Below are 23,062 nucleotides of genomic sequence, written 5' to 3'. Positions count from 1 at the left end.
AAGAGAAATTTCTGGAACCGTCGGCCCCGGAACGAGCATTGATATATTAACATCCATCTTTTCACAGCCTGGGATGTAATAAAACGAGACATTGTCCATTTTTATGATAATAAAACAACAACTACTGGTTTAATTGAGTTTATTTTCCTTATTGACTTTACATGTATGGTATTTTTCAATGACTGCAAACACGCTATTCAGAGTCCTGGGCGTGCCGGCGAAGTACCCGGATGTGATAGGCCATGTGCACTTCCATCTGGACAGTCCTCGCCTGCCTCGTTATATCACCTCGTCTGCTCCGACCTGACTCTTCTACTCGCCGCTTCGAGCCCTCCAATTTGCAAGTAAGTACCTCCGCGCTATCATGCATCTTTCACCAACATAACAACCTTTCAAACTACGCCCAACTGTACTGAAGCGAGGTGGAATAAAAGAGTAGAAAATGCGGTGCGACGTCTCTACTATCTTAGCCTAGCTAGCTGAAGTTGCTTCTCGCTAACATCCAGTAAGTACTAAACTTGGACACTTTTTCAGGAAAATGCACTCCTATAAGAGTTTTTTTTTTAACACTGGCAGTGCCTTTATCGTCTCCAATTGAAACTTAATGCAATTGTCTAGGAAAACGTACGCGTCACGTGCTGGAAGGTAATAGAGACATATAATTGATAGTTTAAATAGATTAGGGGTTATGCACTACAAAAAGGTTATTGTAGTCCTTTAGTCTAGTAAAGATGGGGTGTTTGTTCATTTTTAGGCATTAGCGCATTTAAAGAGGGAATGTGAGGACAATTTCAAGTCCGGAGCCTCATAAAATATGTCAAATGTAAAATATGTAGAACAGCTGCCCGTATTTGTATTTTTTTCCCTAAAGTCCGATAATTCCTGGCAGCACCATTGATAGTAAGTACATGACCTTGTGAGGTCCCTTCAGAGAACACGTGTGTTGGCTGCTTCGCGTATCATCTTTAGTGCACAAGCCTGCTTGTTCACTATTTCATTGATAGTAAAACACATCTTCAGGGTTTATTATACACGATGTAGCCTTTAATAAAATATTTTGTACTAGGGCTATCAAAATGTAATATTTTAAAATCAGATTACTGTATTTCCTTGAATTGCCGCCTGGGTGCTAATTAATTTAAAACCTCTTCTCACTCCTGCGCTTACCAAAGGCATGCGGTAAAAGTAAGCATGCGCTAATTATTTTAAAACCTCTTCTCACTACGGCACTTACCAAAGGTATGCAGTAAAAATTTGAGTGTGATGTAAGCTTGGACCTTAAATCCTACTGAATAGTTCTTAATCTTCTTCCCAAAATCTGACTCAAGGAACCGGACACCCCTGCCATGCATAGTCCCCTGATATGTCTGCCAACAAGGTGACTTTCATGGCTAATTGGACCTGGGTCGCAAGCTCAGGTCTGATCATCCTGTAGCTGGCCCCCTCTGGAGAGGGTGTATAGTGTTAAAGGCTGAAACACCCAGTGACCCAGAGAAACACTACTGATGATGTGCACCCATAAATTCTTGTATCCGTCAGGTCTTCCATTCACGTTCACTGTTCACCTACAAGGCCACCAAGTGTATGTGCTCGCAAAGGATGCAAACACCTCATTCTGTTTTTAATTGGTTTTAGGAGTCTTTTTATGTGTTTTAGGAGTCTTTTTACGTATTTTAGGAATCTTTTTACGTATTTTAAGAATCTTATTACGTGTTTTAGGAGTCTTATGTGTTTTAGGAGTCTTGTTACATATTTTAGGAGTAATTTACGTTTTAGATGTCACTGTGCATCTATTCGGAGTCATTTTATGTGTTTTAGATTAGAGTCAGGTTTAATGTTTTAGAAGTTGGTTGTTGTGTTTTGAAATGTTTTACTAGTCATTTTAATGTGTTAAGTCATTTATGCACGTGTGGTTTGCACAAGAGGTAGAACATCTCACTCTGTGTTTTCTGGAATCTGAAACCTTTATGCGTTTTTGAAATTACCGGTATTGAAATCAGCCTCCTCCATTTTGAAAATGATAACAGGGGAAGTGTCACTCGTGACGTCACGAGTTTGACCAGGCGGTAATACTAACCATGCGCTAATTATTTTGGGAAGCGAGTTTGACCCGGCGGTAATTCAAATCAGGCGCATACTATATGCCCTGCGGCAATTCAAGGAAAAACGGTTAACACATTTTGAAATTTGGATTTTTAATGTCAGCGTACTGGGGAGGGGTTTAGTGCGTCTGCCTCAAAATACGAAGGTCCTGAGTAGTCGTGGGTTAAATCCCGGGCTCGGGATCTTTCTGTGTGGTGTTTGCATGTCCTCCCCGTGACTCCGTGGATTCCCTCCGGGTACTACGGCTTCCTCCCACCACCAAAGACATGCACCTGACGATAGGTCAATTGGTGTTGTAGGCACAATACCAATGTGAGCAATTTGTATAATGCGCAATCTTTTTGCAAATTGCTTCCAGCTATATATTTGAATAATGTGTGGTGCACATTTTGCAAATACATATTTTTGGTGTCAAAGTAATTTATTAAATACTTATGTAAATCTATTCATTTGTAGTCGCGACAATATAACTGAGTATTGCCCTCAAATCAGTCCAACCCTAACCCTAACCACTATACAGTGTACATCCATGACTAAACTACTGACTAAACTACTACCACAACTTGGTTTACTATTTATAAAATATAATAATGTAGGGTTACTGACTAAACCATCCACAAAATCTCATCTTAAATCTCGTCTTGCGATATGCAAATTGCTTGCGCACAATGGAAATTACGTATAATTTGCAAAGTGCGCGAGATTGGTGAAATGCTTACATCGGCAACACTAAATTGGCCCTAGAGTGTGAATGTTGTCTATCTGTATTGGCCCTGCGATGAGGTGGCGACTTGTCCAGGGTGTACACCGCCTTCCGCCCGATTGTACCTGAGTTAGGCACCAGCGACCCCCGCAACTCCAAAGGGAATAAGCGCTAGAAAATGGATGGGTGGAATTTGGATGAATCATGATTAATTGCAAATTAATTAATAATCAAAATTTGCTTATTTTTATATTCGTATACACATGTAATTTTATTGTCAAAATGTCTTTTCCAGAAATGTTTTTCAACATTTTACTTAAATGCATCTCAGTTATTTGCACAAAACTTGGTAACAGTTTTATCTAAAGTTATTTCTGGCTAGATTTTGGGGCGAAATTTGCCAGTGGGTAAAGTCTCCTCACTCATTTTTGATCATTGACTGTATAGCTGTCAAAGTAAAAGAAAAAAAACTAAAACCTTGTATGGTCTAAATAAACTGCGTGATTAATGTAGGTGTACATAAGTGTGATCATTTATTACAATGAATCAAATGAGTTAACTAGTTAATTTTGACACCCCTGGCTTTTTACCCTATAAACAGGAAGAAACCAGAGAAGTAACTTATTCATTATGACCTTGCAGAAAGGATGCACATACAGTACAGGCCAAAAGTTTGGACACACCTTCTCATTCAATGTGTTTTTGGGGGGGGGATTTCATGACTATTTACATTGTAGATTGTCACTTAAGGCATCAAAACTATAAATGAACATATGTGAAGTTATGTATTCAACAAAAAAAAGGTGAAGTAACTGAAAATGTTTTATATTGTAGTTTCTTCAAAATAGCCACCCTTTGCTCGAATTACTGCTTGTACACTCTTGGCATTCTCTCCATGAGCTTCAAGAGGTAGTCACCCGCAATGGTTTTCACTTCACAGGTGTCATGGTTTTGATGCCTTCAGTGACAATCTACAATGTAATTAGTCATATAAATAAAATAAAAACTCATTGAAATGAGAAGGTATGTCCAAACCTTTGGCCTGTACTGTACGTGAAAACTGAAAGTTAAATAATTAAAAAAAAAGATCTGGGCTTCCCCAAAATGTTTTTTTTGTTTGACTGCCAGCACAATATTGGAAATATCTTCCTCTCATGTGGCTGGGGAAGTCACATGAAAGGAGATGAGTCAAATAGACACTTAAAAGGAATAATAAAGGCTTTGATTTGAAAGGGTTACAGTTGTGATCATTTAATCTAAAGTATAGGTTCCTTGTGATGGTCCTGCTCTTGGAACATGTTCAATATTTGTATATAACCATGCAGTTTAAACCTTGCCAAATGATGCTCTTTGTGTTATTCACAAAGCATAGGTCAGGCTGATTACAAAAATAAAGGGACTCATAAAAACTGAAGAAAAATAAATTTACATACAATTACACTGTGTGAAACAACCTTTCAAACTAAATAATAATATATGCCTAAACTGTCAGTAAAATTTAAGTGCAAATGAAAATACAGCTTCACCACTTAAGTCATATTTTTTGCGCTATGGAACGCCTATGACCATGGCTCCAGACTTCTTCTGTTTGGGATTGTTATTACTGCCACAAGTGGTGGACAAGTGTGTTATATATTTTTGGGCAGCCCTACGATTAAGAAACATTGTTCTGAAGACTGAATAATGCTCCTGCGTAGATGCGCACATTTGCTCGCCCCTCCCTCTCAAAAGCATCCTGCATAGCTTGACATGCACCTCCGGAAAAAATTGTACAGCACACCTTTGGTCATATGCCATTTCCTCTGGTTTCATATCAACATTTGCAATATACCGTATTTCCTTGAATTGCCGCCGGGGCGCTAATTATTTAAAACCTCTTCTCACTCCGGCGCTTACCAAAGGCATGCGGTAAAGAAAGGCATGCGGTAAATTTAGGCCTGTGCTTAAAAATTTGAGTGTGATGTAAGGATACCATCATGAAAAGCACATTTAATTAAAAAAAATATTGTATTACTTTTACTTATAAATTAAGTCCATGCACAGCTCCTGATCAAAAGCATCGATAACTTGTTTATAGAGGTCTTCCTTATCTTTCTTCGGTTTTAAAAGTCTCTCTGTCTCGATGGAGATCTTCCTTTATTACCTCCTGCTTCGATTGAAAGTCCGGTTTAGAAAACGGTTTTATTTTAGATACGTAATCTTCTATGTTAAGAGTGCAAGCGAGAGGAAAAAATAAACACACACTGCTCACTCTTGCTGGTCCGGTTTATGGTCGGTAGGTGTGTAGTGTTATCGTATAAATAATACACTGGGTGTTTATGACTGGAACATGCTTTATTTCAGCCTGGTTGTTTACGTAGCCAGCAAAACAGTAGTGGTGTTAAATCCTAAAAGATCCGTCGTGCACCCCCCGCATCATATCCATTCCCAGCACATATCTCTGCACTTGTCACTTCTTCTGCAGCAGAGTAGTCGCAAGAAGGATCACTAGCGCCCTCTACCACCAGGAGGCGGGAGTCATTTAATGACTCATATTTGACACGCAGCTACGGTATATAAATAAAACATAGCTGCTTACTGTTCTTTTTAGCATATTCAATATCCTACTGAACAGCTCTTAATCTTCTTCCCTTTATGTGATTTCAAATTATTGAAATCAGCCTCCATTTTGAAAATGATGACAGGGGAAGTGTCACTCATGACGTGACGAGTTTGACCCGGCGGAAATTCTAGGCATATGCTAATTATTTTGTGAAACGACTTTGACCCGGCGGAAATTCTAGACATACGCTAATAAAATTAATATTTTGCGAAACGAGTTTGACCCTGCGTTAATCCTGAGCCGGCGGTAATACTAAGCATGCGCTAATTATTTTGCGAAAAAAGTTTGACCCGGCAGTAATTCAAGACAGGCGCATACTATATACCCGGCGGCAATTCAAGGAAATACGGTAAGTGGCAATTGTCACGCATCGATTACTACCAGTTCCAGTAACACTCGCCTCTTTTAATTGTTCGCTGTTGACGAAGGAAGCTCAGTTAAGTCACTGGAAAACACCACTCCTAGTGTCTTGGAGTATTGCATGCCCTCCATTCAACCACGCTATTAGTGGACAAACGTTAGTTAGAAGTACTTTAAAGATAACCAACACATTAGGTTTAAGCAATGGATTCTCTTGCAAGTAATTAATGATGGCCACCACCTTGCACAGTAGAAATAATTAGAACTAGTATAAATAATCCACAGTCAGGGTAATTGCAGTAATGAATAAAAAAAGAACAGAGCAATGCATTTCAAGTTTGAGCGCAGGCTAGGAAAATAAGAACTGTGCCCAACTAAGTACAAATGGTCAAGTGTGAGTACTTACTTTAGAGGTGTAACGCCATCCGTGGTTACTTGGTCACCTACCTGACCTGTGTGGGATGGACAAATGGCCTTGGAGAATGATTGTTTAGTTGTTCTTTGCCCCCAGTGGTGACACTGTTTTCATCCCCCTCCCCTCTTTCTCTCCGCAGCCATGTTTCGTCTACCCACAGTCATGAAGCAGGTGAGGCCAGTGTGCAGGGCGCTGGCTCCTCACCTGACGCGCGCCTACGCCAAAGAAGTTAAGTTTGGAGCTGACGCCCGCGCCCTCATGCTGCAGGGCGTCGACCTGCTGGCCGACACAGTCGCCGTCACCATGGGCCCCAAGGTAGAGTCTGCTGGTCAAAAGGTTTCCCCATCCGAAATCATGTAAAATAGTCTGTTGCAGGGTCAAATTGTACTCTTTGTAAACCATTATCCTTTTTTTCTGAGTATAAGGCACTCTTAAAATCCTTTCATTTCCTCAAAAATGGACAGTGTGCCTTTTAACGCGGTGTGCCTAATGTACGGATGAATTCTGGTTGTCCTTACTGACCTTGAAGCAAATTTATTTGATACATGGTATAATACGTGTGACCAGTAGATGGCAGCCACACTTAAAAGATACCTGTGAACTGCAGGCTGATGCCGGTTTAACATAATGATGCTAACAAGTACCCGTAAGGAAGCAATACCAAAACATTACACAGAGTGCTCAAGAGTCTTTTGAAATGGTTTAGTACAACTTTGGTAAGCTATGAACTCGCACCGCTTGACGTGCTGTTATTTAAACCTATTATGTGAATTCAGCTTTTCAAACTTCTTGGTTCTTGCTGATGCGTATTTGAGATCGGCACAAGTCCCGAAAATGTGCGCGCGTTCACCATTGTAGTCTGCACCGTGGTCAATAAGCTCCTTTTTGTCTATCTTGTTGTGGGGCATTCATCCTCTCCTGTTGCCATTTCTAATATAAAGTAGTGTACAGTTCTAACTAGCGCTGGGCGATATTGCCTTTTTTTAATACCGCAATATTTTTAGGCCATATCGCGATATATGATATATTTCTTTGTATTTTGCCTTAGCCTTAAATGAACACTGGCTACATATAATCATAGCATATTTTTAGGCCATATCGCGATATACGATATATTTCTTTGTATTTTGCCTTAGCCTTAAATGAACACTGGCTACATATAATCACAGCAGTATGGTGATTCTATGTGTCTGCATTAAAACATTCTTGTTCATACTGCACTAATATATGCTACTTTTAAACTTTCAGGCAGAGAAGGAAATCACACCTAAGTCAATTTACCAAAACTGTGTCTATTAAAGTTATTAGCAGGTGACTTTTGAACTGATGCTACATATTAGCAGTAATGCTACTTTTGGTAGCAACGCTTGTGCCCTACACATGGCAAATTAAAGTTGTCTATTCGACATATTCCCGCTTGAAGCCGAACCACCGCCGGTTAATGGACCCCGTGCTGTTTTTCTTGGGAATTAATTCTTCATTTGTTACGAGATTCTCACCTTCTCTTTCTCGCAACAACCTGCTAGCATCATAGCTAACGTTAGCCACGCCGCAACCTCTGCTGGGCGAGGTCGTATACGTATGTGACGTATAACGTGACAGTATGTGACGTATGTAAGAATGTGCGCCTGTTTGTCTGTGAGAAGGAGAGACCGGAAATAGCGAGGGAGAGCCTGTAGTGTAATGCCCGGAGCTAAAAACAACTGCATGAGAACGTCTACTCGACTATTACGATATAGTCATTTTCTATATCGCACAGAGACAAACCCTCGATATATCGCCCAGCCCTAGTTCTAACGTATATCTGTCAGTGGACTTGCTATGGAAGTGCTAAAAATTACCGGTACAAAAAAAACGACGGGGAGAAGACACGGTTGAAGTGGAGCCCCGTAAATAAGACCACCCACAAAATGGTGCATTCTGAAGAGATGGTCAGAAAGCAGTATAAAGACGGTCTGTAAAACATTGTCGATACAACATTTTGACTAAAGAACCACCATTACATGTTATGTAGACCCATTTCATGTGCCTTATTATCCAGTGCTGCTTTTGTATGAAAATAGATGCGCTCATTGGTAGTGCGCCTTATAATCCAGTAAAACACGGCAACCTTTTTAATCTTAAAACCCATAAACAATGACTCAAGTTAAAGAAATCACTCTTTTTTTTTTTTTTACATTAATGAGAACTCAAGTGTTAAAAAAAAAAAAAAAAAGTGAATTACTGTAAAACATAGAGCAACAAAATATGGATTGCGAGGTGGTACAGCACCGATAAACCAAGTTAAATTTTTCTGTTCTTCACGGTCTTAAAAACTGTAAATTAAAAGAAAGTTCACTGCTGCTACAATTAAGTTATCTTAAATCGTAGCTATTAGTTGCGTTAACTAAACAAATGTTTAATGTTACTACTACTAACTTTTTTCTAATTAATAAAATGAGTCCAAATGTACACATTTCGCTGTATATGATACTAAAAGTGTACATGATAAACCACATGAAGTTACTACATAATTCGAGGGAAATAGGACACATTTTATGGTAGCACAGAAATATTGGGAAATATGTATCCCCTACTACTAACTTATTTGTCATTAATAAAATAAGTCCAAATTCACAAGTTTTGTACAATTCCAAGTCTGTACATATAATCCACATGATGTTCGTACATATTTTGAGGAAAATAAACATAAGTGGGACATGTTTTCTGGCATCAAATACGTGTTTTTTTAACACGTAATTGAGTCTACCCTGTAGTGTTTGTTCCCATCATCTATCCATCCATCCATTTTTTACCATTATATTGGTGTTATTTTATAATCTACCAGAAGATGAAATAAATAATAAACCAAATTACAGGATGTTAACGTAATTTCCATAAAATAGGGAGACTGGTCAACCGCTCTGCAGTATGACACGTATACAATAGACAAGCAGCGATGTGAATAAAAGTACAACACAGGATGTACGATGATCAAAAGCATTTATTCGGGTTGGAATGTCACACCAACAACATTTTTGACAATCAAAGCATGATTGTAAGAATATTGTATTCTTGACATTGCTAATAACACAGAAGTGCTGCCGCTGTCTGAACAAGGCACAGAGCTCTGCCCCCATGTCCGCTCCTTTAGCAGGGGACACTAAATATTTCAGGGATACAGAATTTCGCATGACACCGGCAAATATAAACCAATTAAAACACTGGCAAAAAGCAATAATCGATTTAAAAAAAAAATAATAATAAAATAAAGCAAGCAAACCGGAGTTTCAACCCGGAGAAGGCAGGGTCAGTAAAAAAAAAAATCTGGACTCCCGCAAATGCGAGTCCTTTTTGATTTTAATGCGTAAAGAGACACAAAAAGTGCCTAAAGGCTAACACTGAGTGTCCGTGATTTAGATATCCTTTTAAGGTCCTTGGCTGCTGATATCAACTCTATTCTGCTTCAGAATGACGTGGACTAGCAGTACTATGCTACAAATGCTTCACAAAGGTAGCTAGCTACATGTTCTCATGTTTCATTTCTTCAATGAATATCATCCAGTTCTTATCAGCAATGTCCTTCACACTCACTTTCTCAAAAACAAATTTGTCGATCTCTCACTACAAGCTAATGTTAGCGAGCAAGACCGGATGTTTTGTCTGGAGTTCACTGACACTTAAGACCGGGATGTTCGTAAATCCAATTTTGCTTGAAACTTAATGAGCCGAAAGACTGCTTTTATCGCAAAACAATCTTAATTTGAGGTACCATGGTTTTTCCAAGAGTTTTTATATCTATGGCAATATCGCGATACTGTGTCATGAATCACTATGCAAGTCTGGTTATTTGGGCCTCACCTGTGCGTCCACGTCCATCTCAGGGTCGCACGGTCATCATCGAGCAGAGCTGGGGCAGCCCCAAGGTGACCAAGGACGGCGTGACGGTGGCCAAGAGCATCGACCTGAAGGACAAATACAAGAACATTGGCGCCAAGCTGGTGCAGGACGTGGCCAACAACACCAACGAGGAGGCAGGTGACGGCACCACCACCGCCACTGTGCTGGCCCGCGCCATCGCCAAGGAGGGCTTTGACAGCATCAGCAAGGGTGCCAACCCCGTGGAGATTCGCCGCGGCGTCATGATGGCGGTGGAGAAAATCTGTAACGAGCTCAAGCACCTCTCCAAGCCAGTCACAACGCCCGAGGAGATCGCCCAGGTCAGTGTTTGCAAAGAAGAACTGTTAAGTGAGAAACATCTCTCACAAACCAACAACTGTGTGTTTAGGTCGCTACTATCTCCGCTAACGGCGACACCGAGATCGGAAACATCATATCCAACGCCATGAAGAGAGTTGGCCGCAAAGGAGTCATTACTGTCAAGGTTAGTATCCCTATCTTAAAGACATTTGACCACATGGTAAAAAAATATATATATTTTTAATACAGAGGAATGTTCTGAACTCCTGATTCCATGCACGTTGTAATTTCCTGTAGTCATTTGGGTCATGTGATTTGGCATGCATGAGAAAGTGGGAGGAAAAACATAGCTCTCTTCAACCACATGGTGGTTTATTAGCAAATATGTTTGCACAACACAGCTGCCACAGAACCAATAAAGGAATTAAAGTAAAAAATGGGTAAATGTGGAAGTAGTGTCAACGCGCTTTGAGTACCATGAAGGTAGAAATGCGCTATACAAGTACAACCCATTTATTTATTTATTTAAAGAGGAAATTGCTGAACCAGCATAAATAGAGCTGATGAGTACAAAGCGCAGGCAGAGGATGATACAACTGCTCGTGATACCTGAAATGCATGTATTTGTTGAAGTAATTCATACATTTAGGAGGTTGCCTACAGCCACAAATGGTAACCGAAATTGGAAGAGTTAATTGAAAGATGAGGTGTCTGATTAGGGTTGTCTATATACAGTTTTGTCACTTCAGCTGCGATATAAATTTTGTACCTTCGAGTGTTGGCCAATACCGATTTTGATCCCATGTGTCACCACTAATAATACAGGCTTTTATTATTCTGTGGTGTAGATTGTTCGAACATTGATAAAGTGAAATTAGCCAGAACAATGAAAAATACTAATGTATTTATTAACAGTCTGGAATTGACTAATGCTGTCTTTGAGTTGAAGTAGTGTTGGTTTTTGGTGACACCTAGTGGCCACAAACATCAGTTTGGCTCAAAACGCAGTAATTTGAATAGTGCGGACGAGAGATGCGCGGTTTGCGGTCACAACCGCGGATTCCCCGGATAAACCGCGGGTCGGGCGGGTGACATGACGAAAAAATTGATTTTAAATAGATTCGGGCGGGTGGCGGTTGAACCAATTCGGAAATTTATATTGTAATAATCCCAGGAATGTAGGCTAATAAAACATCTCCGTTTGTCTTGTCTTTATTTCACAAGATGTAATACAACCACACAACAGCTCTCATGTCTAACGCTTACCCCGGGACAACTCGAACTCTCACTTCCTGTCGATAACGTCACTTCCCTATCCCTCCCGGAAGTCCCGCCCCCCAGCCAAAGTCATTGGCTAACACCCCGTAGCAAGCCGCTACATTATACATAGTTAAATGTTATGTTGAAGAGGTTCATTTAGCCTACTGACGTGTATTTATAAATGGTTGATTTATATAGGCTATTAGGTAGAGTGTTGTACCTGACAACTCTTGATGGTTCAATCCATTTATCACGTCACAGACAACGTCACGCTAACATCACGTGACACCTGTGATGAAGGCTGCAGAAGCAAGGTAGCCCAAACTTGTCAGGTACAACACTTTACCTTACTAGCCTATAGAAATCAACCATTTATAAATAGTTAAATGTTTTTACCCACATACGAAAAACGAGCAGCACTCTTTGAAACAGTATGTGGGCATACTTTTATTTTGAAGTGTCTCGTTTGGTCAGTCGACGGATGTAAGGAAGCTACTTCCGGGTATGGCCAACGAGGTATTTGTCATTTGTTGGTATTTTACTTGGTAAAATGTTTGCTCCACATGCTGTGCATGTTATTATTTTCACGTTTGTAACATGCTTTATTTATTACAGTTTTCACGGTGAATTTGAAGGGAATGTAAGCCTTCAAATAAATCCGTTCAAGAAAGCCATTGTGTCTGTGCTATTTGGAGAGAGTTACACTTTCTAACCTCACTAATGCCTTGCATCGTCTATATTAGATATATAACAACGGGCGGGTGGCGGGCGGGTGTGGGTTTGATTAATTGTTGTTTCGGGTGGGTGGCGGGTGGATGACTTTAGTGATACGGTTGCGGATGATATAATTGCCTATCCGCGCATCTCTAGTGCGGACACATTTGTTACTTGATATTTTCTAATACGCTTCTGCCTTGAAGACTTTGTGTGTAAGTGATATGCAACTATAATTATTATTTATATTGACAAATGTGCTGTTTTACACGGCAATATTGTTCAATTAAGGACACTTAAATACTTGTGACTAGCTTATGTGCTATTGTATTCTTGGCTGTTGTGTGGCTTCTGTCTCCTGTTTCCTGTTTGTAAATGTGTGACTAAAATAGAAGAATATACTTGGCTTGTGTGCTTATCAGAATCCTCTTTATTTGACAAGTATGATTAAAAGTCAAGGAATTTGACTTTGTAAACAAAGGAAATGGCAACAACAATGAGTTTCTCCTGGCGGCCATCTTGGTATGAAAACTAGATGGAAACAAAGGACATAAAAGATGCAACCAGTTGCCACTTCAGAGGAGCTATTTCTACGTCCAGCTAAAAAAGTAAAACAATGAATAACCAAAAAATCAGCAATAAATTGCCATTTTTAGGGTGATTCATTCAATCAATTCATAATTTTCCAAAAATGAAATATATTTTTTTATAATTTTATTCATAAAAATATATTTTCAGGCCTTCTTCTTGCAACCAGAGGGAGCTTTTGTAACCTGTAACCTGTTTTTAAAATGTGTATACATAATTTTTATACCAAATACGTTGCAAGAATCTGTGTGACTGGAGTTGAATTGATATCGAATCGTCCCCCTAAGAATCGGAGGGAATTGTTAGGTGCCCAAAGATTCACAGCCCTAATATTTGGAGGACATGTAGATGTTAACTTAAGCACGCTGCTTGTATCGGACAGTTTGCATGATGCTGATATCAAATATCCATATTGGATATTCTGACGATGTTCATATTTTGCTCTTCCAGGATGGCAAAACTCTCCATGATGAGCTGGAGGTGATTGAGGGCATGAAGTTTGACCGTGGTTACATCTCGCCGTACTTCATTAACACTGCCAAGGGTGAGAACTCCCCCTCGCTCTAGGAAGCCATTTCCTGCCTGGCGTTTGAACCTATCATTTTCTCCTCCAGGTCAGAAGTGTGAGTTCCAGGATGCTTACCTGCTGCTTAGTGAGAAGAAGATCTCCAGCGTGCAGAGCATCGTTCCCGCCCTGGAGATCGCCAACCAGCACCGCAAGCCTCTGGTCATCGTGGCGGAGGACGTGGACGGCGAGGCCCTCAGCACCTTGGTCCTCAACAGGTGTGGTTGGTCCCAGCACCTCCGCCACCAGACTCAATGCTGAAATGTGTTTTTTTTTTTACCTGCAGGCTGAAGGTGGGACTGCAGGTGGTTGCTGTCAAGGCTCCTGGCTTCGGAGACAACAGGAAGAACCAGCTGAAGGACATGGCCATCGCCACCGGGGGCACTGTAGGTCCTCTTCCCCCCGAGACGTGAAGTGCCAGCATTGCACCCATATCTGTCTGCTCCTCAGGTGTTTGGGGACGACTCGCTGGGTCTAGCACTGGAAGACATCCAGGCGCACGACTTCGGCAAAGTGGGCGAGGTCCAGATCACCAAAGACGACACGCTGCTGCTGAAGGGCGGCGGCAAGCCGGCCGAGCTGGAGAAGCGGGCGAGCGAGATCGTGGAGCAGCTGGAGAGCACCACCAGCGACTATGAGAAGGAGAAGCTCAACGAGCGGCTGGCTAAGCTGTCTGACGGCGTGGCCGTGCTCAAGGTGTGTGCGCATGTCAGCCTTGATGACACAAAAATTGCGCTGAATGTCGATTCGTCCGTCAGGTCGGAGGGACAAGCGACGTGGAGGTGAACGAGAAGAAGGACCGCGTAACAGACGCCCTGAACGCCACTCGAGCCGCCGTGGAAGAAGGCATCGTGCCAGGTGGCGGCTGCGCTCTGCTGCGCTGCATCCCCTCCTTGGACAGCCTCAAGACCGCCAACGAAGACCAGAAAATTGGTTTGTACTTGGCTCACTTTTTTTTTTATGTCCTGCTTTTAGTTTAACGTTCATTTTCGCTTCTGTTTTTGAAAAACACAATTTATATACATTTTTTAAGACCAGCGCAAACCTAATTTTTTTTAACACAACCGTTAGCATTTTATATTAGCATGCTAGCTTTTGTGCTAATTTTGCATGTATACATCTCAGCATTACACTTTGTAGATTTAGCAGCTATATACCTCAATGTTGTATATTTTGGTATTTTACTAATGTTAACTGTAAGCATGTTGGCATGCTAGCTTTTTTGCTAATTTTCCGGATGGACACCTCCAGTGTCAAACATTTTGGTATTTGAGTAATGCCAATTGTAAGCATGTTGGCATAAACCTGTTAGCATGCCAATTTGTAGTTACTCACCTCAGTTTTATTTGGGTACTTGATGCATGTATAGTTAGCAGGCTAGCATTTAATACAATTTTTTCAGTTACACACCTCAGTAATATATGTTGGTAGTCGACACACATTACAGTTAGCATTTTAGAATGCTAGATTTAGCATGTAGACACCGTGTCATTGATTTTGGTATTTCACTAATGTTAACTGTAAGCATGTCATTGTAAGCAGAAAAATGTTAATTTTGGAGGTATACACCTCAGCATCAAATATTTTACTTAAATGATACGAGCATTCTAACATACTATCTTTTTTTGTTGTTGCTAATTTTGTAGGTTTACACCTCCAGTCATGTTTTGGTATTTGATGCATGCTAACGTTGGCAGACTAGCATTTTAAACGCATTTTTCTGGTACACACTTCAGAAATATATTTTTCTGGTACACACCTCAGTAATATATATTTTGGTGTTTGACACACGTTAAGTTAGCATTTTAGCATGCTGGATTGAAAAAACAACTGATTTAGAAGGTATATACATCAGTGTAGGGCTGCACGATTATGGCCAAAATATTATCAATATTGAAATCAGTATTTACTGTTAAACATATTTTATTGCACTTAGTTTTAAACAGGATGGAAACTTGCCTTTCATTTAAAAAATAAACTATGAAACTAAAATGTCATTGCAGAGTACAAATCAGATCATGTAGGAAAGACACAAAGAACCATTGTCCTACTCACAGCTAAGTAGGATGTGTAATAAAACGTAATTAGGTCTGTTATTTTGTTGTCTTTGACAAGTGGATTGATACAAGGTCACGTTTGACCGTATGTCGGGCACCCTCACTTTTGTAGCTGTATGTCGGGACTTTGCACTGTGGCGGGCATGTTGCTCTATTGGCGACTAGCTTGACAGCGCGGGCAAACTATGGCGTTTATGAAAGAAGGGAAGTGTTGTTAATGCTTAAAGGCCTACTAAAACCCACTACTACCCACCACGCAGTCTGTTTATATATCAATGATGAAATATTAACATTGCAACACATGCCAATACGGCCTTTTTAGTTTACTAAATTGCAATTTTAAATTTCCCGGGACTTTTTTTCTTAAACATCGCGTAATGATGACGTGTACGCTTGACGTCACAGGCTGTTAGGAATATGAGCGCTGCGCACACACACAGCTAAAAGTCGTCTGCTTTAACCGCATAATTACACAGTATTTTTGTTTTGTACTTGATGCATGCTAAAGTTGGCAGGCTAGCAGTTAAAACAATTGTTTCAGGTACATACCTATGTTTTGGTACTTAACTCATGTTCCAGTTAGCATTTTAGCATGCTAAACATATTTTTAGCTGATTGAACAACCTCATTGTCATATTTTGGTATTTCACTAACGCTAACCGTAAGCATGCTAGCTTTTTTTTAGCTCAATGTACTCATATTGTTGGTTACTTGACACTGTCTGGCCAGCGTGCTGTTAGCGTTTCAGTTCAGCAAAGTTTATACTGAAATTGCATATAATAGTTATTCCCCCAAAAAAGAATCTGATGCACTGGTTTTAAAGGCTAAAACTACTAAAATGTAAAAAGTTGGGCTCCCCTGTTTTAGACTTTTCCAGCAAACATAAGTGCACTCCCCGCTGGTTGTAACCAAGTAGTGAAATGTTAGATCAGTGGTTCTTAACCTGGGTTCAATCGAACCCTAGGGGTTCGGTGAGTCGGACTCAGGGGTTCGGCGGAGGTCAAAACACACCTGACTCATCGTGTAAATACACACTTCTCCCTATCGGCGTATTACGGATACGACAACAGCTCACTGATTTGCAGGTGTGTAATTTGTGAGTTTATGCACTGTTGGTTTTGTTGTTTGAACAAGGTGATGATTATGCACAGTTCATTTTGTGCACCAGTAAAAAAAAACAAAAAAAAAACACGGTAACACAATAGTATGGGAAATATATTCACCATAAATGAGTTGCTTATTAACCTGCAAATTAGTAACATGTTGGCTCTTAATTAGTCATTAAGTACTTATTAATGCCTTTTTCAGCATGGCCTTATTATAACCCTAACACCTAACCAAATAACTCTAAATGAAGTCTTAATTACTTCACACAGTGTCCAAACAACTCTAAATTAAGTTTTTTTTACTTAGACTTTGTTCCCCATACCAAAGTGTTACCAAAAACATACAACTTTGTCTAGAATTGAAAAAAATATATAATTTTTATTTTTCACTAAAGAAGGGTTCGGTGAATGTGCATATGAATTTGGTGGGGTTCGGTACCTCCAACAAGGTTAAGAACCACTGTGTTGGATTAAGCAGAACCTTAAGTTTTCTTTTTCCCCACTCGCCTTTCAGGCGTGGACATCATCCGACGGGCGCTCCGCATCCCCGCCATGACAATCGCCAAGAACGCCGGCGTGGAGGGCTCCCTGGTGGTGGAGAAGATCCTGCAGAGCCCTGCTGAGGTGGGCTACGACGCCATGCTGGGCGAGTACGTCAACATGGTGGAGAAGGGCATCATCGACCCCACCAAGGTACCACCTCTTCTACTTTGATCACGCAGAAGTGTCGCCCGTCACGACGTGACTGACGAGGTGCCTGCTTACAGGTGGTGAGGACGGCGCTGCTGGACGCGGCAGGCGTGGCCTCCCTGCTGTCTACCGCCGAGGCTGTGGTCACGGAGATCCCTAAGGAGGAGAAGGAGATGCCCGGAGGCGGCATGGGAGGCATGGGTGGCATGGGCGGCATGGGTGGGGGGATGGGCTTCTAGAAGGCCCGCCTCCCTCCACTGTACAGACTGGAAAAGGACAGTGGTGCCTGCATTGACCTAAATCCTCAAACTCACTGACCAACCGCCAGGATGTCGGCCATTCTTCCCCGCCATGCGTCAGAGGAGAACGTCTTGTCCTAAGTTCACCGCTTTTTCCCCTGCAGGATCAACCGGGGAAACGTTTACAGTGATGGCGCCCTCTGCTGGTCTGTCTATTACACCCACATGACCAGCTGGAGCCAGTGAAATAATCATGTCAAACACCCATCAGTTAGTTTTGCTTCCATCGCCTTCCTGCAGGGGAAAAACTTCCCATCTTTGAAAAGACCTAACAAAAAATGGGTGTGAAGTAAGGAATGTTGCATTTGTCTTTAATTTAGTTTTGTTTTTTTATATATATATGTTTATCATGATTCTGTCCTGCTGATGGTGCAGGTTTGGGCGCATTTGATTTAATTAAACCATTTTCCAAATGATTCTTGTTGCTGCTTGTATGCCTAAAATGTAGATGAGGACAAAATATGTCACCTGCTTTTGAAAAGTAGCTTTTTGATTGATCGCTGCTGATATTTCAGTTATTGAATTCAATCTAATGATTCTGCCGAGTCTTAAGTTTCACGCTCTCGGATACATTCGAGGGCAAGGACTTCATGCATTGAGCAATACACAAGTCTGCAGCCAGGTGGCAGTAGTGCTCAAGCTGTGTTTCTAGTCAGTAGTTGTCAAACGTTTTAACGCTTAAAATACACGCTTGGCCTACATAATATTTCAAAACAAGCCAGAGGTTTTTACATCAATATATTTAATATTTTTGTCCGCTGTAACATTACCATTTGGACAGTAACACTGGATATTCAAGTGACTTAAGCGATTGAGGGCGTCAGTAACTGAGTGCTAGAAATATGAAATAATTTGCCTAATTGCATATTTGCCAACAACATAGAATTTTTTTTAGTTAAAAAAATGCTCTAAAAAGTTCTAACATTTGAAGTGTTCGTAGGTTTTTTTTGTTTGTTTTTTTACACATAATTGCTATAAATTGCGAAACTGCAACTATTTTAGGTCTAAACTGTACAACTTTAATTTTAAACTTGATGAATAACTTGCTCTGAAATCATAAGTTGTTTTTTAACATGTTTGTTGCATTAATAGATACTATTAAAATGTACGTGTTCTTTTCTGTTTGAAAATATAACATACTTTATTGATGCATATTATCTCCAGGCCACGTTAAATGATATGGTCACCAGGCCCTAATTTTGACACCTGTGCCATTGAACATAATGTAACCTGGAAGTCTCAGCTAAATATATGCATTTATTGCAGTAATCAGCTGACATTCATACATAGTTTGAAAAAATATATATACACGTGTGTGTACTGTGTACATATTTATGTATAGCCCCATATTTATATCCACATGTATACAGTATACACATTTGTACATAAAATATATATATTTATATATATATCCGTGCTGAGGAGGTGACTTGTCCAGAATGTACGCCGCCTTCCGCTCGATTGTAGCTGAGAGAGGCACCAGCGACCCCAAATGGAATAAGCGGTAGAAAATGGATGGATGGATATATATATATATATATATGAAATATATATGTGTATACACACACATGCAGTCGTGGTCTAAAGTTTACATACACGTGTAAAGAATATGTCATGGCTGTCCTGCGTTTCCAATAATTTCTACAACTCTTATTTTTTTGTGATAGAGTGATTGGAGCACATACTTGTTGGTCATTAAAAACATTCATGAAGTTTGCTTCTTTTATAAATGTATAATGGGTCTACTGAAAATGTGACAAAATCTGCTGGGTCAAAAGTATACATACAGCAATGTTAATATTTGCTTACATGTCCTTGGCAAGTTTCACTGCAATAAGGCACTTTTGGTAGACATCCACAAGCTTCTGGTTGAAATTTTGACCACTCCTCTTGACAAAATTTGTGCAGTTCAGCTAAATTTGTTGGTTTTCTGACATGGACTTGTTTCTTCAGCGTTGTCCACACACTTAAATCAGGACTTTGGGAAGGCCATTCTAAAACTTTAATTCTAGCCTGATTTAGCCATTCCTTTACCACTTTTGATGTGTGTTTGGGGTCATTGTCCTGATGGAACACCCAACTGCACCGAAGACCCAACCTCCGGGCTGATGACTTTAGGTTGTCCTGAAGAATTTGGAGGTAATCCTCCTTTTTCATTTTCCCATTTAAAGCACCAGTTCAATTGGCAGCAAAACATGCCCAGGGCATAATACTACCACCACCATAATTAACGGTAGTAATGGTGTTCCTGAGATTAAAGGCCTCACCTTTTCTCCTCCCTTAAAAGTCCTGCATGGCAATGACTCCTTGATCCGCCGTAGGTGTGGGGCTGTGCTGTGTGGTTGTGCGCCGCCGCTCCCCACCAACACCCCTCCGGCTTGGAGCCATCTCAGGGGAATGTATTTCCCCTCCTGGACACAGCCTCTCGTGATGTCACACATCCCGACGTCCTCTCTGTTTCCGAGGTAGTCGGGTTCGTATTTCTTGTTTCTCTCTCCACAGTAAGTGAAAGGATGGACAGTCCCGTCCAATTAGAAGAGGAACTGGGAGGAAATCTACCACCCCCACCACCGTGTGGATGATTCCCCGGGTAGGAGTCGGGAACCTTTTTGTCTGAGAGCCATGAAAGCCAAATATTTTAAAATGTATTTCCGTCAGGGCCGTATAATATTTTTAACACTGATGACATCTATTAAACAGACAAGAAGCAAGAAATTAAACAGAGACTGGATTCAATTTAGCTCAATGAGGAAAAATAACGTAGACCTGTACCCTTGTACAGTGTCGTCCCACGTTCTAACAAGAGGATTCTACGCCTCCTCTTTTATTTGGACTTTCCCAGATTACAACTAAATGCGTGCGTCTCTTATTCTTTTTAATAACATTGTCATTCTGAAGCTAACCAATAATAAATAAAATACTTTTGACCATTAATGCGACTTCTTGAACTGATGCGGTAGAAACAGATGGATGGATTAAAATGCATGAGAATGTTTTATATTTTGGACATTATTTTTAAAACTGTGATTACCAGTGGAATTATTCATTACTTATCGTGTTAAGCAACGTCAGCTAAGATTTATCTGAGAGCCAGATGCAGTCATCAAAAGAGCCACATCCAGCTCGAGAGCCATAGGTTCCCTACCCCTACTCTATTGTCTCCATGGACACAGGAGACCGGGAGGAGTTTCCCTGCAGGTGAACTGGCTGGGTACACCAGCGCTTTGGGCACAAGGGTGATCAGACCGCTTTGCACTCTGTTTATTATATATATACTGTATATTTCTTTTTGTAATCTATTTTTGTTACTTTGAATTTACAACCCCATGGCGCTGTTTTTATAATGTTTTGTAATGTTTTATACCAGGGGTCGGGAACCTTTTTGGCTGAGAGCCATGAAAGCCAGATATTTCAAAATGTATTTCTGTGAGAGCCATATAATATATTTTAACACTGAATACAATTAAATGCGTGCATTTCTAAGTAAGAGCAACATTTTTAGAGTATAAAAAGTCTCTTATTCTTTTTAATAACATTGTTATTCTAAAGTTAACCAAAAATAAATATAATACTTCTTACAATTAATGCGACATCTTGAACGGGTGCGATAGAAAACGAATTGTTGGATTAAAATGCATGAGAATGTTTTATAATTTGAATGTTATTTTTAACACTGTGATTACCAGCGGAATTATTCATTACTTATTGTGTTAAGCAACGTCAGCTAAGATTTATCTGAAAGCCAGATGTAGTCATCAAAAGAGCCACATCTGGCTCTAAAGCCATAGGTTCCCTACCCCTGTTTTTAACTGTTGTTGGACTTATTTTGATTATTGTTTCTCAACTGTTTGTAAATGTTGAAATTTAAAAATAAACATTAAAAAAAAAAAAAGCCCTGCGATGAGATGGTGACTTGTCCAGGGTGTATATCGCCTTCCGCCCCAGTGTAGCTGATAGGCGCCAGCTCCCCCCGCGACCCCAAAAAGGGAATAAGCGGTAGAAAATGGATGGATGGATGGGCATCAAAAAAAAAAAAAAAAGGGTTATCAGACTTCCGGAGTCCAACAGGGCTTCGACATTCTGACGATTGACGGTCACAGGACAGGTGGGGGGTCTTGTTTACCCCCAGTAGGGAAGCATAATGGGCGCTGGACGATGCAGTGGGCTCATCTGTGGGCTTCTGGCACTGACAAGAGAGGTGTCCCATCTCCATGCACCTGTAGCCCTGTCCGGTCTCGATTCATGGTCTCGGAACGCCCTCCACTGCGGGGCTGGGCTTCTGATCCCTCCTGGAGCCTTTTTGGTTGCAGTTGGAGCTTTAGGGGTCCTGGTGCGGGTCAATCCTGTCTGGGGTGGGGACATGCTGATGGTTCCCTTCCTGGAGGCCCGGAGCTTCTCCGCAGTGGCCTGGTATTTTCCGACGGCTGCCACTGTTTGACTAGCAGTAGTCAAACCCTCGCCTCATAAGGCAGGGTCCGTAAATAGTGATCCACTACCAGGGCCTTTACCACCTCAGCTGCAGTGTTCCTCTCAGGTACCAGCCACTTCTGGCTGATGCGGGCTTTGTGCATCTGTGCATGTGGAGGATGATCTGGCTGAAAAGTCCAGGTGTGGCAGCGTTGCACCGTCCTGAACTTGGTGAGCCCAAGCCTGATGAGGATTTCGGCCTTAAGGCGATCATAATCCGCCGCTCTGTCTGCAGACAAGTCCCGGACAGCGTTCAGGGCTTTCTTTGTCAGGGAGGGTGCTCGTAATTCCACCCATTGTTTCTTTGGCCGCCGTCGCCTCAAACGCATGCAGATACGCCTTAACACCATCAGTCGCCCCAATCTTGGCGATAAAGTCTCCTGCCATCACCTGGGGAACATTCCTGAGCGCCATTTGCTTTTGCAGGAGCGAGCAATTCCTCTGCCTTTAATTCATTCGTGAAGTGAATTATATTTCTATAGCGATTTTTTTCTAGTGACTCAAAGTGCTTTACCTAGTGAAACCCAATATCTAAGTTACATTTAAACCAGTGTGGGTGGCACTGTGAGCAGGTGGGTGAAATGTCTTGCCCACAGACACAACGGCAGTGACTAAGATGACGGAAGCGGGGATCGAACCTGGAACCCTCAAGTTGCTGGCACGGCCACTCTACCAACCTACTCTGTAGCTTTCTTCTGCTCCTCTATGAGAGCCAAATTGGCCTGATACTTTTAAAATGTCGTCCATTTCGGGATTTGTCCCGGGGAATATTGTCAAATTAGAAAAATTTGTGCTCAAATATCTTGTTGCAGGTTTGTGATCTTAATAGTTTTCAAGGTGTCTCCTTTAGAACAGCATGACTGGTTTATTCTTACTCTTCACATGATGAGACTATTTCTGTCCTGCCCAGTTGGGGACGGGCAGAAGGCTGCGGCTAATAAAGAAATTGCAATG

At 41.0% G+C, this 23,062-nt stretch overlaps 1 protein-coding gene across 1 annotated transcript; it reads left to right on the top strand.

Annotated features, from left to right (window-relative positions):
* The first annotated feature begins 181 nt into the window (after positions 1–181).
* Positions 182–18,057, top strand: hspd1 (heat shock 60 protein 1). Its single transcript, XM_061879615.1, has 11 exons — positions 182–344; positions 6,323–6,498; positions 10,047–10,382; positions 10,451–10,546; positions 13,375–13,468; positions 13,539–13,707; positions 13,776–13,875; positions 13,940–14,185; positions 14,248–14,422; positions 17,167–17,345; positions 17,420–18,057. The coding sequence occupies exons 2-11, from the start codon at positions 6,325–6,327 to the stop codon at positions 17,579–17,581; spliced, it is 1,731 nt and encodes a 576-aa protein (XP_061735599.1). The 5' UTR covers positions 182–344; positions 6,323–6,324; the 3' UTR covers positions 17,582–18,057.
* The last annotated feature ends 5,005 nt before the right edge of the window (positions 18,058–23,062 follow it).

Source organism: Nerophis ophidion, linkage group LG19 (assembly GCF_033978795.1).
Source record: "Nerophis ophidion isolate RoL-2023_Sa linkage group LG19, RoL_Noph_v1.0, whole genome shotgun sequence".
NCBI lineage: Eukaryota > Metazoa > Chordata > Actinopteri > Syngnathiformes > Syngnathidae > Nerophis > Nerophis ophidion.
Note: the sequence above shows the minus strand (reverse complement) of the source record. Positions and strands in the feature narration are given on the sequence as shown.

Bases quoted from the DNA above. Each gene is read 5' to 3' on its own strand.
- hspd1 (XM_061879615.1), top strand. From the start codon at position 6,325: ATGTTTCGTCTACCCACAGTCATGAAGCAGGTGAGGCCAGTGTGCAGG. The intron at 13,708-13,775 runs GTGTGGTTGGTC...TTTTACCTGCAG, and splicing joins AGCACCTTGGTCCTCAACAG to GCTGAAGGTGGGACTGCAGG. The intron at 14,423-17,166 runs GTTTGTACTTGG...CTCGCCTTTCAG, and splicing joins CAACGAAGACCAGAAAATTG to GCGTGGACATCATCCGACGG.